At 41.5% G+C, this 16,241-nt stretch overlaps 1 protein-coding gene across 2 annotated transcripts in view; it reads right to left on the bottom strand.

Annotated features, from left to right (window-relative positions):
- DMXL1 (Dmx like 1) overlaps positions 1 to 13,731 on the bottom strand; it is a 159,458-nt gene extending 145,727 nt beyond the window's left edge. For both annotated transcript variants that reach the window (XM_081088668.1, XM_081088669.1), the window contains exon 1: positions 13,184 to 13,731. In XM_081088668.1, the coding sequence (XP_080944794.1) occupies positions 13,184 to 13,270 (87 nt within the window). In that variant the 5' untranslated portion in view covers positions 13,271 to 13,731. The remainder of the gene's footprint in view (positions 1 to 13,183) is intronic.
- Positions 13,732 to 16,241: the final 2,510 nt, after the last annotated feature.

The raw sequence follows: 16,241 nt of genomic DNA, 5'->3' as shown, positions 1-16,241 counted from the left end.
AAAGGCAAGAACAAACTAACTTATGAACACAGAATTTCACCATATATTTTGTCTTAGGCAGCTAGAAGGAAAAAACTAGTTTTCCTCCAGTGTTTCTACTTTACTCTCACACTACTACCAAATTCACAAACTTTTGAGTATTGTGTGTAGGAACACACCAAGCAATGCCTATAGTTTAATTCAATTCTGACACTACCTAGAGATAATTAGATTGAAAAGGTTAAGAAGGGCTCAGTCTTGGATGAGACTGTCCTCTACTTCAGATGTTAATCACAAGTACTAGGACCCCAGATTATCCACAATTTCTGTTCAACCTGGCTACAAATCAGAGGTTCCCATGACCTCCTCCTCCTTGGATTTGATTATTTGCTAAAACGGTTCACAGAACTCAGAGAAACAGTTACGTTTATTAGCCGAGAACAACAACAGATCCAGAGACAGAGAAGCATCAATCAGACCGTCAAACCTCAGCGGGAAGGTAGGGGAGGGTGGGGGTAAGGCAAAGAGATGAACCAAAGGACTTATATGCAAGCATATAGGCCTAACCAACGAACACAGACAACAGGGAGGTGAAGGCCAGAGTGGGGGGGATGAGGAGTAATATGGGGATAAGGACACATATGTAATAACTTAATCAATAAAGAAATTTTAAAAAATACAGATGAACAGCCAGATGAAGAGATACATTGGGGAGGTCTGGGAGGGTCCCTAGTACAGGGGCTCCACAGTCCCTGTTGAGTTGGGGTGCATCACCCTCCTGGTACATGGAAGTGTTCACCAAAATGAAAGCTCTCTGAACCCCATACTGTTGATATTTTATGGAGGTTTCCTCATGTAGGCATGATCATTTATTATCATCCATTTTCAGCCCCCCTTTCCTCTCTAGAAAATGGGGAAGGGGGTAGAGTTGAAAATCCCAAGCTTCTAATCATGATTTAGTCTTTCTGATCACCAGACACCATCCAGTAACCATCTAGGAGCCCACCCAGTTGCCTCATTAGAACAAAAGATGTTCCTAATGTTCTTATCACCTAATTTAGAAGCTCTGTGCCAGAAACAGGAGGAGAGAAATAGAGGCGGCACATAGACCAATACAAATATACACTGAGTGGCCAGATTATTATGACCGGCCAGATTATTATGACCACCCCATCAGTACAATGAAGTGAATTAGTTATGTAAATAATAATAATAATAAAACCTTGAGAGTATTTGCTTAGGAAATTTTCAATATTCAGTATTTTTGGAAGTATCAATGAAGTACTGATGGGGTGGTCATAATAATCTGGCCACTCAGTGTATATTCTATTACCCTCAGGCAGGGTAGGATGAAAAAATACAAACAAATTCTAAACTCTTTTTGTAAGTTTTTAATTGTAGTGGTATGGATGATGCTATTCTACTAGTAAAACAGATTTAGATGTAGTATAGAAATGAGCCACAGATCTCATTGTATAAGAAAGAGCAGCCCTGGCCGGTTTGGCTCAGTGGATACAGCATCGGCCTGCAGACTGAAGGGTCCCAGGTTCATTTCCGGTCAAGGGCACATGCCTGGGTTGTGGGCTCAATCCCCAGATGAGGGCAAGCAAGAGGCAGCTGATCAATGATTCTCTCTCATCATTGATGTGTCCATCTCTCTCTTCCTCTCCCTTCACCTCTGAAATCAATAAAAATATATATTTTTTTAAAATAAAATATATAAGGGCTCTAAAAAAGGGAGTGGGGGTAATTAAAGGGATGGTGTAGGGTAGCTATAATGAGAACCCAGAATACCTTGTTATACCAGAAAGATACTAAATGCTTTAAAAAAAAAAAAAAGACCAGGTAAGAATCATCACTAATGGATGCTCAATCAAGGGGAAAATTTTGATGAGGTTGAGGATTGTTTTCTGCCTGGTCATAAAATAGTGTTCACACACTGCATATATTGCAAGTACGTATATGTATGTATGGGGGAGGGAGGCAGTATTTCAATGGAAACATTGGGCAATAACTTGAGGGGTTATCAAAATTAATATCACTGATGATAGATATGTGTCTGCAAATGTGATATTCAAAAAAGGATGCAACATCATTTACACATAATTTTGCCCAAGAATGCATACCTTCATTCTAATCAAAAGGAATCTAGACAGATAATCCAAATGAGGAGGTATCATCCAAAAATCACTTGAAATAGACATATCCTCCTACAGATAGTCCTAATAATTATTAAAATTAATTTAAGTCTTTAGAGTTTATACCACATGATGAAGTAATAAAAAAGTAACACGTACAAAATAAATAGGGAAAGCAACTTATAATTTAAACTGGGGCCCTAGCCGGTTTGGCCCAGTGGACAGTGTCAAACTCCAGATTAAAGGGTCCCGGGTTCGATTCCAGTCAAGGGCACATGTCCAGGTTGCAGGCTCGATCCCCAGTAGGGGGCATGCAGGAGGCAGCCAATCAATGATTCACTCTCATTATTGATGTTTCTATCTCTCTCTCCCTCTCCCTTCCTCTCTGAAGTCAATAAAAAATATATTTTAAGTAAAAAAATAAAATAAAATGGGCTGTGTGTCATTACCTATCCCCCACTAAATTCTTTTCTTTTTAATCTTTATTGTTGAGAGTATTACAGATGTCTCCTTCTTTTCCCCCTGCCCCCCTCCACCCAGTTCCCACCCCACTCCAGGCCTTCACTACTCTATTGTCTGTGTCCATAGGTAATGCATATATGCATATAAGATATTTGATTCATCTCTTCCCACCACCCTCCCCTACTCCCTCTGAGATTCATCAGTCTATCCCCCATTTCCATGCCTCTGGTTCTATTTTATTCATCAGTTTATTTTGTTCATTAGATTTCTTGTTCATTTATTTTGATTTTTAGATTCAATTGTTTTTGTTTGTTTGTTTTTTTAATATATCTTTATTGACTTCAGAGAGGAAGGGATGGGGGAGAGAGACAGAAACATCGATGAGAAAGAATCATTGATCAGCTGCCTCCTGCATTTCCCAGACTGGGGATTGAGCCCACAACCCGGGCATGTGCCCTGACCAGGAATCGAACCCTAACCTCCTGGTTCAGAGGTCAACTTTCAACCACTGAGCCATGCAGGCTGGGCCAATTGTTGATAGATAGGTATTTGTTGCCATCTTATTGTTCAATTTTTTATCTTTATCTTCATTGTCATCATACTCTTCTTAAAGAAGAGCCTTCAATATTTCATGTAATACTGGTTTGGTGATGATAAACTCCTTTAGCTTTTTCTATCTATGAAGTTCTTTATCTGACCTTCAATTCTAAATAAATGATAGCTTTGCTTGATAGAGTAATCTTGATTGTAGGTTCTTGCTATTCATCACTGTGAATACTTCTTGCCACTTCCTTCTGGCCTGGTAAGTTTCTGTTGAAAAAACAGCTGACAGTCATATGGGCACTCTCTTGTAGATAACTGCTTTTCTCTTGTAGCTCTTAAGATTCTCTCTTTGTTTTTAACCCTTGGCATTTTAATTATTCGGTGTCTTGGTGTGGGTCTCTTTGTATTCCTCTTGTTTGGGACACTCTGCACTTCCTGGACTTGTAAGTCTATTTCTTTCAACAGGTAGGAGAAGTTTTCTTTCATTTTTTTCTTGCACTATCTCTTCTCCTTCTGGCACCACCATAATGCGAATGTCGGTAGGCTTGAAGTTGTCCCAGAGGCTCCTTACACTGTGTTCATATTTTTTTCTTTTTTTTTCTTTTTGCTCTTCTGATTGGGTATTTTTTGCTTCCTCATATTCCAAATTACTGATTTAATTCTTGGCATATTCTACTCTATTATTGAATCCCTGAAAATTATTCTTTATTTCAGTTAGTGTATGCTTAATTTCTGATTGGTCTTTTTTCATGTCTGAATTTCCCACTAAGATTCTTTTTAAAATATATATTTTATTGTTTTTTTACAGAGAGGAAGGGAGAGGGATAGAGAGTTAGAAACATCGATGAGAGAGAAACATCGATCAGCTGCCTCCTGCACGCCCCCCACTGGGGATGTGCCCACAGCCAAAGTACATGCCCTTGACCGGAATCGAACCTGGGACCCTTGAGTCCACAGGCCGACGCTCTATCCACTGAGCCAAACCAGTTAGGGCATCACTAAGATTCTTGAATGTCTCACTAAAGTCCCTTGAAGTTCTCACTAAGATCCATGAGCAACCTTATAACCACTGTTTTGAACTCTGTATCCAGTAGTTTGCTTGCTTTCATTTCTTTCATTTGTGACATGCTTCTCTGTCTCCACATTTTGGTTGCTTTACTGTGTCTGTTTATATGTATTAGATAAAGCTGCTATGTCTCCTGGAATAAAAGAGTGGCCTTATGTAGTAGGTGTCCTGTCGGGCCCAGTGGCTCAGCCTCCCAGGCACCTGAGCTGGGTACTTTAGGTGCACCCCTATGTGGGCTGTGTGCAGTGTTATAGTTGAACCTTGCTAGTGCCACTGGGAGGAATTGACCTCCAGGTCTATTGGCTGTGAGGACCAGCTACAACTTCAGTGGAAGAGCTGCTGTGCAGGAGACACCCCTATGGACCAGGACTTGCTTCAGTGGAACTTTGGTGCTCACTGAGTCTGCCCCTTGAGTGTGTCACTTGTGGATGTGTAGAGTTTGCAGTCTGGTATTCATATTGGACTGTCACTAGGTGCACTGGCTCTGGGGCCTCCTGGAAGAAGCTACAGAGAGATCTGCAGATGGCTGCTACTTGTATTAGGTTTGGAAGTGCCCAGGTGAGGCCCAGCTGTGAAGCAAGGCAGGCTGGTGCTAGTGCCCGGTCGTGGGCCTTTTGTTGATAGGTTTGCGGTATGCTGTCACTGGCTGCAGCTTGTTTGAGAGATTTTAGGAAAGTCTGAAGCCTGAGCCAGGACAGGCCATTCATATGGAAAAGCTGTTGCAAATAGCTTGAGTGAGGTTGCAAATTGGACAGAACAAGGTCTCAGGGATTGACCAGGGCCATGCTGGTGGAAACTCAGATATGCCTGCCAGTTAGCTCTGTGATGGGGGCGGTTCCAGCACAGGAACAATGACCCATGGGAGCACTCCTATCTGGGAGAAAGGCGTCCCTGAGTTCCTGTCCCGATGCCATACAATCCAGTTCCTCCCCATATGTCCCTGGATTCCCCAAAGCTGCCGTCCGGTGCCCAGCGTTGGAGCTCAGAGGAAGCCAGACCATGCTCATCCACTGGCCCTTTAAGAGGAAATGCCTGGGTCTCCAGTAGCCTCCATGTCACTCAGCCAAAATCCCCACTGGTTTTTATAGCCCAAAGTTAGAGGGACTTCTCTTCCAAGCTCTGGATCCCTACGCTGGGGGTCTGGTGTGGGGCTGGGACCCCCTGCTTCTCAGGGGAGACCTTCACAGCAGAAATATCCCTCTCAATTAAAAAAAAAAAAAGACGCCACACGTGGGTGTTGGATGAGCCCATTCCTGCCTCTGCCCCTCTTACTAGTTTCAGTGTACTTCCTTCTTTACTGCTCTAATTGTCTGACTTCCATTCAGCCAGACTTCAGGTGGTTCTGAATGATGGTTGTTCTGTATTTTAGCTGTAATTTTGATGTGGATGTGGAAGGTCACTAGCACCAACAGTTACTCATGCTGCTATCTTGCCACTAAATTCTTTAATAATCCATATATCTGGTTTTAAATAAAAACTTAAGATGTAACACAACACATAATATTTCTAGAATAAAATCTACAAGGAGTTTTACAGATTTTCCTATCATAAATAATTCTCAAAAACTCATTTCAAAGTGCCCTGATTATATTCTGGAATGTTATCAAAACCATAGAAGCAACACTGCTTTATCAAACAAACTGTCATGCTACTTGCTCTTCAAAATTAATATGCATATATTACAATTGGTACTCTACCTGTTTCTGATTGTAATCAAAACAATCTATGATTAAAATAAAAATTAAATTGACAAATAAAAATCTTTATTAGGCACAAATGACATTAGGTTTACTAACTTTGAAACTAAACAAGATAACACACATGAGTTCATGTGTGCTATCAAGCATATAATTAAAATCTGATTTTTAACTTTAAATTTTGGCAGACAACCTTCTATAATATTCTACATTCAAAAATTATCCAAGGCTGTAACAATAGGTATTTTAATTTGGAAATCCTGTGATTCTATAAAACGCTTAGATTTCCTGTGTTTACTGTTTTGTTTTCACCAACCATACCAGGTAAATATCCCAAAGAATGTCTTCCTGGTATATTTTCTGGTTAAATGAGTTACTTTTGGTATTTTGTAATTAACACTGTTCTCGCTTTTAAAAACAACGTTAAGAATTAGTATTACTTCAATAATCTTAAAGGCACTTTAATACTATTTAAAACACAGTATTTTAAAAAGGCCCAATTTTTAAAACAAAGTCTAATTTAGAACTCACAATGGGAGGGAACCAAGATGGCGGCATAGGTTAACGCCAGAACATCACCCAGAACCACAGGAACGCTGGCTGAGTGGAAGTCCTACAACTAGGAGGAAAGAGAAACGCATACGGACACTCAGAGGAGGCGCAGTGCTGAAGTCAAATTCTGAGGTGCGGAGTGTGCGGAGCGGGCTGGCGGCGGAGGCCGCGGTTGGCGTTTTCAATCGGGAGGGAGTCGCAGACTCTGAGCTCCAGATACAGGCGAGTCTTTAGGGACCCAGACTCAAACGGGAGAAGCGGGACTGTCTGGCTTCGGTCAGAGCGAGTGCAGCTTTCTCTCCGAGGTTTGCAGCCGTTGCTGGGACTCAGAGAGGCAGAGCCCCTGGGGACAGGACTGAGAGCGGCCATAACTGCTCTCTCTGGCCCACCCTGTTGATCCTGTGCGACCCACCCCGCCCAAGCCCTGCACAGAGGCATTTGCCAGATAGCCTCAGGCAAAGGCTAGATTAGCACCTCCCTAGAGGACAGAAGTTCTCTCACTGCAGACACAGTTGATTCTCATAGCCACTTGGCCTGGAGGTCAAACCCTCCCTGGTATTAGCTACAACAATCAAGATTTAACTATAAGACTTGAGCACAAAGACCACTAGGGGGTGCACCAAGGAAGCATAACAAAATGCGGAGACAAAGAAACAGGACAAAATTGTCAATGGAAGATATAGAGTTCAGAACCACACTTTTAAGGTCTCTCAAGAACTGTTCAGGAGCCGCCGATAAACTTAATGAGATCTACAAGAAAACTAATGAGACCCTCGATCTTATATTGGGGAACCAACTAGAAATTAAGCATACACGGACTGAAATAATGAATATTATACAGACTCCCGACAGCAGACCAGAGGAGCGCAAGAATCAAGTCAATGATTTGAAATGCGAGGAAGCAAAAAACACCCAACCGGAAAAGCAAAATGAAAAAAGAATCCGAAAATACGAAGATAGTGTAAGGAGCCTCTGGGACAGCTTCAAGCGTACCAACATCAGAATTATAGGGGTGCCAGAAGATGAGAGAGAGCAAGATATTGAAAACCTATTTGAAGAAATAATGACAGAAAACTTCCCCCACCTGGTGAAAGAAATGGACTTACAGGTCCAAGAAGCTCGGAGAACCCCAAACAAAAGGGATCCAAAGAGGACCACACCAAGACACATCATAATTAAAATGCCAAGAGCAAAAGATAAAGAGAGAATCTTAAAAACAGCAAGAGAAAGAAACTCAGTTACCTACAAGGGAATACCCATACGACTGTCAGCTGATTTCTCAACAGAAACTTTGCAGGCCAGAAGGGAGTGGCAAGAAATATTCAAAGTGATGAATACCAAGAACCTACAACCAAGATTACTTTATCCAGCAAAGCTATCATTCAGAATTGAAGGTCAGATAAAGAGCTTCACAGATAAGGAAAAGCTAAAGGAGTTCATCACCACCAAACCAGGATTATATGAAATGCTGAAAGGTATCCTTTAAGAAGAGGAAGAGGAAGAAAAAGGTAAAGATACAAATTATGAACAACAAATATGCATCTATCAACAAGTGAATCTAAGAATCAAGTGAATAAATAATCTGATGAACAGAATGAACTGGTGATTATAATAGAATCAGGGACATAGAAAGGGAATGGACGGACTATTCTTGGGGGGGAAAGGGGTGTGGGAGATGCGGGAAGAGACTGGACAAAAATCGTGCACCTATGGATGAGGACAGGGGATGGGGAGTGAGGGCGGAGGGTGGGGCGGGAACTGGGAGGAGGGGAGTTATGGGGGGGGGGGGGAAGAGGAACAAATGTAATAATCTGAACAATAAAGATTTAATTAAAAAAAAAAAAGAACTCACAATGGCATATGAGTACCACAAAAATCTCTTTCTCCAGGTGCGAACATATCAAACTTTCCCCTCCTGTATCTTCTCCACATACAAAGACCCACATAGCCCCTCCAAAAAAGAATCTTTCCATTCTCCCACCTTTAAAGGATTCTCTAGAGCAGAGATTTTAAACTGGTGTGTTGCATTAGCCTCCTTTCCTTAGATTGTCAAATAAAAAAAATGACATCAGGTGGGAATGCAGACTGGTGCAGCCACTGTGGAAAACAGCATGGAGTTTCCTCAAAAAATTAAAAATGGAACTCCCATTTGACCCAGTAATCCCACTTCTAGGAATATATCCCAAGAAATCAGAAACACCATTCAAAAAGGATATATGCACCCCTATGTTCATAGCGGCACAATTTACTATAGCTAAGATTTGTAAACAGCCAAAGTGCCCATGAGCAGGTGAGTGGATTAAAAAAACTGTGGTACATCTACACGATGGAATACTACCCTGCTGTAAAAAAGAAGGAATTCTTACCATTCACAACAGCATGGATGGACCTGGAAAGCATTATGCTAAGCAAAATAAGCCAGTCGGAAAAAGATAAATATCAAATGATCTCACTCATTTGTGGAATATAATGAACAACATAAAATGATTAACAAAAATAGATCCAGAGACAGAGAAGTATCCAACAGATCGTCAAACCTCACAGGGAAGGTAGAGGAAGGTGGGGGGAGGGGAGAGTAAGAGATCAACCAAAGGACTTGTATGCATGCATATGAGCAAAACGAATGGGCACAGATACAAGGGGTGTGAGGGCATGTACTGGGGGATGGGAGGGGCCGTGGAGAGGTCAATGGGGGAAAAGGAGACATATATAATACTTTAAACAATAAAGAATTTTAAAAAATAACAGCCAACACAAAAACAAATGACAGGTGTGAATGGCTGTCTTGAATCATAAATACTATATGTAGATCATAAAATAGAGTTGTATCTTACTGGTAACATCTCATAATAAGGTTGTGTCTGATTGGTTAATTCTTGGTACCAGAAATCCTTATATACAAGTACTATAGGCACCTGATTCTTTAAAAAGTCACCTTAGTGAAATATGGGTAGGAAATTACCATTTTTTTTTTGGTAAAGCAATCAAAATTACACCTATTTTTTTTGATAGATTGGCAAAAAAATGTATTTTTTGGTATGTTGCCAAATTTTACTAATTAGTTTATGTGTGCCGTGAGATGAAATAGGTTTAAAATCTCTGCTCTAGGGTGAACAAAAGAAAAAGTTAAAGGATGCTTACTATGACAGAAAGTTGAGAAAGGAGAATGCTAATTAAGCCTTAGTTCTCTACCAACAGCCAGATAGTTGCAGTCAGTTTCTTGCCTTGAATCTGACTGGGAACACTGGGTTTTCTCATCCAACAGGGAGCCTGGACCTATATAACATGTTTACTTTCAGAGGTAAGGTATATAAATTCCATACTAGACACAGAAAGTAAAGTATTAAGACAACCTTGGAAATTACCTCCATCTTTCCATTTCACTCAAAACAGTTTCAACACTACTAGTAAGTATGAATAAACTACAAAATGGGGGGTGAGGGGGGGTGAGGGAGGGGGGATTCAAAAAGTGTAAAAAAACTTGCCCTGGATATACAACTAACTAACTATAAGACTGGGCTGGAAGTCAAATCCAGGTAATGACTCTAGTATTAGGTCTCATCAGTACTTCAATCCCTATTCTAGATACAATGAAACCATGGAAGACATACACAAAGCAAGACAGGTTAATGATACACTGGAAGTGGAAATAAAGTGCTTTGAAAGTATGAGATATGGTCACTGCCTACTAGAAGCTTTCATACTATGCGCAAAGTCAAAATAGTTTGTTGCCAGTTTAAGTAGTAAAAAAGTATATTGGATATACTAACTATATTTAGTATGGCATATTTTAAAATTGAAACTCCAAGAAAACATGCATTCAATTTCATTTCAATCTACTAGGTAAAACCTGTCACACTTTATTGTGAAAATAGGATCTCATCTCTTGTAATCTTTTGAAACAAGAACAGGTGAGTTATCTGCAAACATGCGAAGTGGGGAATTACAAACACAGTACTGTCTTCAGAGAAAGCATACCATACCAAGGGGAATAGAAATTCTTCACGGGGGCCTGCAAGAGGAAGATCTCATGTCCTTAACTCAAGTAAAATTGGAATTTAGAGAAATTTTTTTAGTCTGCACATACCATGTACCATTAGTGTTTGCTATTTTCCTAGTTAAAAAAAAAAAGAATTCCAAATCAAAAGAGATTAAAAATAAAATTCAAGGAGTAAACAAGAAATAGATTCTGCTTTTAACATGAAAGAAAAATGGGCATTTCAAAAGAATTTAAGATATATACAGTATCCAGGAAACCGAGGGCAAGAAATTTAGTTTATAAAAAAACTATCAATTTAATGTTAAAGTCAAGAATAGATGGGCTGCAAAGGAAACAGATGATTATTAATCCTTAAACTATCACCAAAACTGGGTCTCTTTACACTAAACCAGTGGTTCTCAACCTTCCTAATGCCGCGACCCTTTAATACAGTTCCTCATGTGGTGGTGACCCCCAACCATAAAATTATTTTCGTTGCTACTTCATAACTGTAATTTTGCTACTGTTAGGAATCGTAATGTAAATATCTGATATGCAGGATGTATTTTCATTGTTACAAATTGAACATAATTAAAGCATAGTGATTAATCACAAAAACAATATGTAATTATATATGTGTTTTCTGATGGTCTTTGGCGACCCCTGTGCAAGGATCGTTCGACCCCCAAAGAGGTCGCGACCCACAGGTTGAGAACCGCTGCACTAAACAAACAAACAAAAAAAAAGTATTTTTACTGTATTTATTGCAATGTTTACTGAGATCTGGAGATTAAAGCCTGTTCTATGGAAATGGACTTTAAAATGCAGCAGGCGGGACCAAGAAGCTACATAATGGTGTAGGATGACTATATAAGCTTTGGCACATTCACTTACCTCTCCTTTAAAATAACATGGGGGCATTCATCAAGGTTTTATATACGCTTTAGATGGATCATCTAGGTATATAAATATGCCAGCATATTGTATATGCTTTGAAGTAGATTACATAGATCCTTTTTTTAAAAAAAAAAATGTATTTTTATTGATTTCAGAGAGGAAGAGAAATAGAAACATCAATGATGAGAGAGAATCATTGATTCCCTGCCTCCTGCATGTCCCCTACTGGGGATCAAGCCCGCAACCAGGGCATGTGCCCTGACTGGGAATCGAACCGTGACCTCCTGGTTCCTAGGTAGGCGCTCAACCACTGAGCCATGCCAGCCCGACGGTTATATAAATTCTGAAAGTGTGCTTACATAGAATCTTAATGCCTTCTTACAAAAAGTTCTTAGAATTTACATAGGAGGAAGCACTCATATAACTTTAGGAGATAGCAGAGAATGCAATGTTACTATCCTATAATCTCCCACTAGGAAAACCTCCTTGAGTAAATGCTGTTTATTCTCTCCCTCTCCATAGCAAGAGCAGAGAGCAATGTCCATCCACAGCTGCTCACTGAAACCCTCAGAGCTCACTCTTGTGAGTATTCTGGCTAGGTTAACATTTAGAGCTAAAATCTCTAAAACTGCTAGGGTCAAGTGCAAGCTAAAATGTGCATGCGTTATTCTACAGGGGAGGTACAGACTCTATTTTAAAGCAAAGTATTGGTTGGCACAGATCTAAAAACACAACTCGGGAATTAAATGCCTGCACCATGTAAAATAATGACTATTATTTATTCTGGCTGACAAAGACCGCAAAAAGGGTCAAAGCTAGACAGAAAGAAATCATGGGTATCTATCAACTCCTTACTTTGTTTCACTTATTTATGTAAACTTTAGTTTTACTTTTAATCACAACTAAGCCATAAGTTACACTAGTTGTAGCAGAAATCATCAGCATTGTAAATATGTTCAGATATAGAGTAACACGTGAATACTGACTTTTAGTTTGAAGTTATTACAAAAACTATTAATTAAGGCAGAAATTTCCACTATACTCCTAGTAAGTAGGCAGAAATCTGGAGTCCCCTTACTTCCAATAGTCGGGAAGGACTAATGAAAAACAAATCACATTCAGTACACCTTCACCTTGGATTACTGCTCCACAGCGAAAAGGAGTTTCACTGAGAAACAGGAATGCAACTTCTAGTAATTAATGTGAACAATCTAAACTAAGTTGTTTCCCAGGATTACTCAACGGTCGCATGCGGGAATCAAAGGACGTCGGGAGTAAATTATTTATTAAAAAAATATATATATTTTTTTACTTTCTAAAGTGATTCCTCAGGAGAATAAACGAGAAGCGCTGTTTTCACTGTATTTTTAACCAGCGCTAGCTGTTAACAATTGGTAACTATTTGAAGACATCCACTCATTCTAACTACAAGGCTACTTGACCTTAACTCAGAGGAAGAAATGAAATCCATCCCAACTCTTTCTCGACTTGACCATGTTAAGCCTATGGAGTAGGATAAGAAGCAGCCCCCCCTCCCCCCCGCACACAACATTACACAATTTTTGTTTAAACGACTTTGCCAAACCACCCCAGCCCAAGGACGTCAGACCGGACACTTAAAACACCCTCCGAACAGGCTCCCGAGCCCGGGCTCTGCACTGCAAGGACCTCCAGGACCGGAAGGTTTTCCCTCCCTCTCGAGGCCAGGTGCGCCCGGCCTGGGGGCGGACCTCCGAGAGGACCTGGGGACCCCCGGGGGTGGAGGTTGGGCGGGGGGGGGGGGGGGGAGGCGCGTTCCCGGCTCTGCCCGTCATTCCAGGCCGAGACCCGCAGACCCGCCGCGGGCGACGCGGGAGCCTCCCTGACTCACCGTGAAGCGCTGGTCGCCGACGCTGCCCACCGAGAAGCAGTGGTCGCCGGGGTTCACAGCCCCGGTCAGCACCTGGTGCAAGTTCATGTCGGCGCCTCAGTCCAGCAACGGACACCGCGGCCAGCTCATGCCCGAGGTCAGCGGCGGCTTCCCTCCCGGCTTCCCTCAGGGCGGCGGCCGCTCTGAGGCGGCAACCACGGCAGCGACGGGCGCCCGGGGCTGGAGCCGCGCAGCTGGGGGCCCGCAGCTCGTGCCGAGCCCGGCGGGCGAGGTCTAGAGGGGGCGGGCCGGCGGGCGGGGCGCCGCGCTGGTCCGCGCACCTGTCACAGCCCGCGCAGGCCCAGGTGGAGCTCGTCGACGCGGGGGCTGCGACTCACCGGCCAGGAGGCCGCCTGCCCACACACTTCTGGGCTCCGGGTGGGTGGTTCTCACCAAGCCCGAGGCGCGGAGGCAGCACCCGCTCGCCCTCCCTGCCGAACCAGTTCCTTCCCAGCTCCCGGGTCCGCCACCCCTGTAGGCCTTGGCCGCTCACTACGCGTCGCTAGGTCGAAATATCGCGAGATTTCCCGCGGCGTATCAGAGGACAGCGGTAAAGGACTCACTTTTTTTTTTTTTTTTACCACAGTACAGTGTACAGATCAGCAAGTGGATATGAAACCTCCCCTTCGAGTCAGATGCTGGCCAATCCGAGCTCCAGTCGACCTAGGGCTCCGCCCACCACCGAGGACGGACGGAGCTCTTGGAGGCTTGAGAGGCACTCTGCCCATTTGAGTGTTGAACATAAGGAGCCCAATAGAAATATAATGAGCCTAGAACGAAGTGACAGTTTTCAACTTATTCTTTAGCTGAGGGCTTAATCTGACTGTTGCGCCAGAAAGTTTAAAGGGGAGAAGTGCATTAGAAATGGAGTTGCAGAGTCCTCGGTCCTGATAGAGACTACAAGTCCCAAGAAGCACCGCTCCCCTAGGCGGCTCTGGAGAACTCCAAGTAAATGTGACTCTGGAAGCGTTTCTGTCGCAGCGTTAATAGTACCTGCATTTCCAACGTGCCAAACAGGGTTATTGTGAAAGGTTTAAACGCTTGACAAGTACTAAGATGTTTTCACCTAAGTTCACCTTAAACATGCGTCTGTAATAATCCTGCGCCAGCCCTGCGTTGAGCATCCGTTTTGGAAAAACCTAAGGATTCCAAAATGATTAGTATCATAGTTAATAACTGTGAAATTCCAACTCTCCTTGTATTTTGACACGTTTTGTATTATTACTGACAAACATTTGTTTATATGTCTCCTCTCATATACTGTAAGTCTCCTAGGGACAGACTGTGTCCTGCTTGCCTCTGTATCCGCAAGTATCTAGCACAGTGCCAGTTCCAATTTATAAACTGCAGTTCAGTAAGTGTTAAATGAATGAATGTAAACAGGAACTCTCCACCTAAAGAGTAGTTTTTTAAAATTACTCAATTTAGTTTTACACACTGCTGTTGGGGGGGTGGGGGTGGGAGGGGGAAGCAACACTGATACTTAGATGGAAGGAGTACTACTAATTTTATTTCATTTTGTTTTCCTTAAGTTTTTCGCAATGTACACTTACTTTGTTTTGAAGAGTTACTTAAAAAACAAGTTTGCCCGAGCCTAGCCGGTTTGGCTCAGTGGATAGAGCATCAGCCTGCAGACTGAAGGGTCCCGCCTTTGATTCTGGTCAAGAGCACATAGCTCTGTTGCAGGCTCAATCCCCAGCCCTGTTTGGGGCTCAAGTGGGAAACAACCAATCAATGTGTCTCTCTGTCTCTCTTCCTCCCTTCCACTCTCTTAAAAAAAAAAAAAAAAAAAGTTTAAGAGCCATCTCCCGTTTTTAATTTGAAAGATGTAAGCGAATTCCATTATTTACCCCAGTCTCTTCATAAAAACGAGGAACTTAAAACTTAATTTGTCATTTAAGAAAAACTAATGAGTTCAAACATACTTATAGTTTAATTTGTATTTTAATTATTGATTCAAATTGTATTTATTTTAGTCCCTAAATCAAGAATTTTCTATGTCCTACATAAATTTTCTGTCTGGCTCTAAAGCTTTTTACTCATTCCATTCTGCCCAGTTTTTGGTTTTGAAAGGCATGCGGTATATAGCAGAATAAAAGAAACTACGTGACCCAGAGGTTAGGAAATCTGAGATCTACCTCTGATCTTTCTGTTTGACCTTGGAAAGTCTTGTTAGTTTTAAGACTCATTTTCCTTATCTGTAAAATTAACAGGTTTAACCTGATTATCAACAACATTTTGATTGTCTTTTTCACTCCTGCAACTCTGTACATCTGTTAGTTTTTATTAAATTCCTTTAGCCTCAAGATAGACTACCTGAGTTTGAATCCTGGCCTAACTACTCAGACAAATAATTTAATATCTCTGTGATTTACTTATCTATAAAGTGAGGATAGTAGTAAATTTTTAAAATATAATTGTGAGGAATAAATGAGACCAGTGTTTGGGACATTGTCAGAATTCAATGAATGTTAGCTACTTTATGAGTATTACTCTTAAATAAACCTAACATTTTGAGATATACTTACTCTTTCTAAGGTTTTCCAAATAGTGTCAAACTCCAGTCTGAATCAAACTCTCTAGGGGTGTTTAAGACTGCCTCAAATGCTCTTGAGGCCATGCCAGTCTGTACCTAAAATTATGGAACTACAAAAGCTAATGAAAAGCAAGGACATTTTTTTTAAGCAAGGATATTTTTTTGCCTATGTCTACTGTCAACAAAGAGTTGACTACGAATTCCACTGGCAAAAATAATTTATTCAGGAAAAAGAAAGGATTACAATCCAGTACATACAGCCTTGGTGGGTCACACAGAAGGGAGCAAGAATGACATTCTTATCAGAAGGGAAAAAGAAGTTAAGGGGAGGGGCTGTTGTAACCATAGAGCTCTGTTGTAAACATTTGAGTTCTTCCCACAGGGCTTTCCATAGGGATGGAGGGTGTGAGAACTCTTTCCACAGGCCCTCCTGATTCTTGTCTTGGTTAAAGTCTCTGTCATGAATTTTGACACCTCTTATTT

Source organism: Myotis nattereri (genome assembly GCF_964212035.1).
Source record: "Myotis nattereri genome assembly, chromosome: 4".
Lineage (NCBI taxonomy): Eukaryota > Metazoa > Chordata > Mammalia > Chiroptera > Vespertilionidae > Myotis > Myotis nattereri.
Note: the sequence above shows the minus strand (reverse complement) of the source record. Positions and strands in the feature narration are given on the sequence as shown.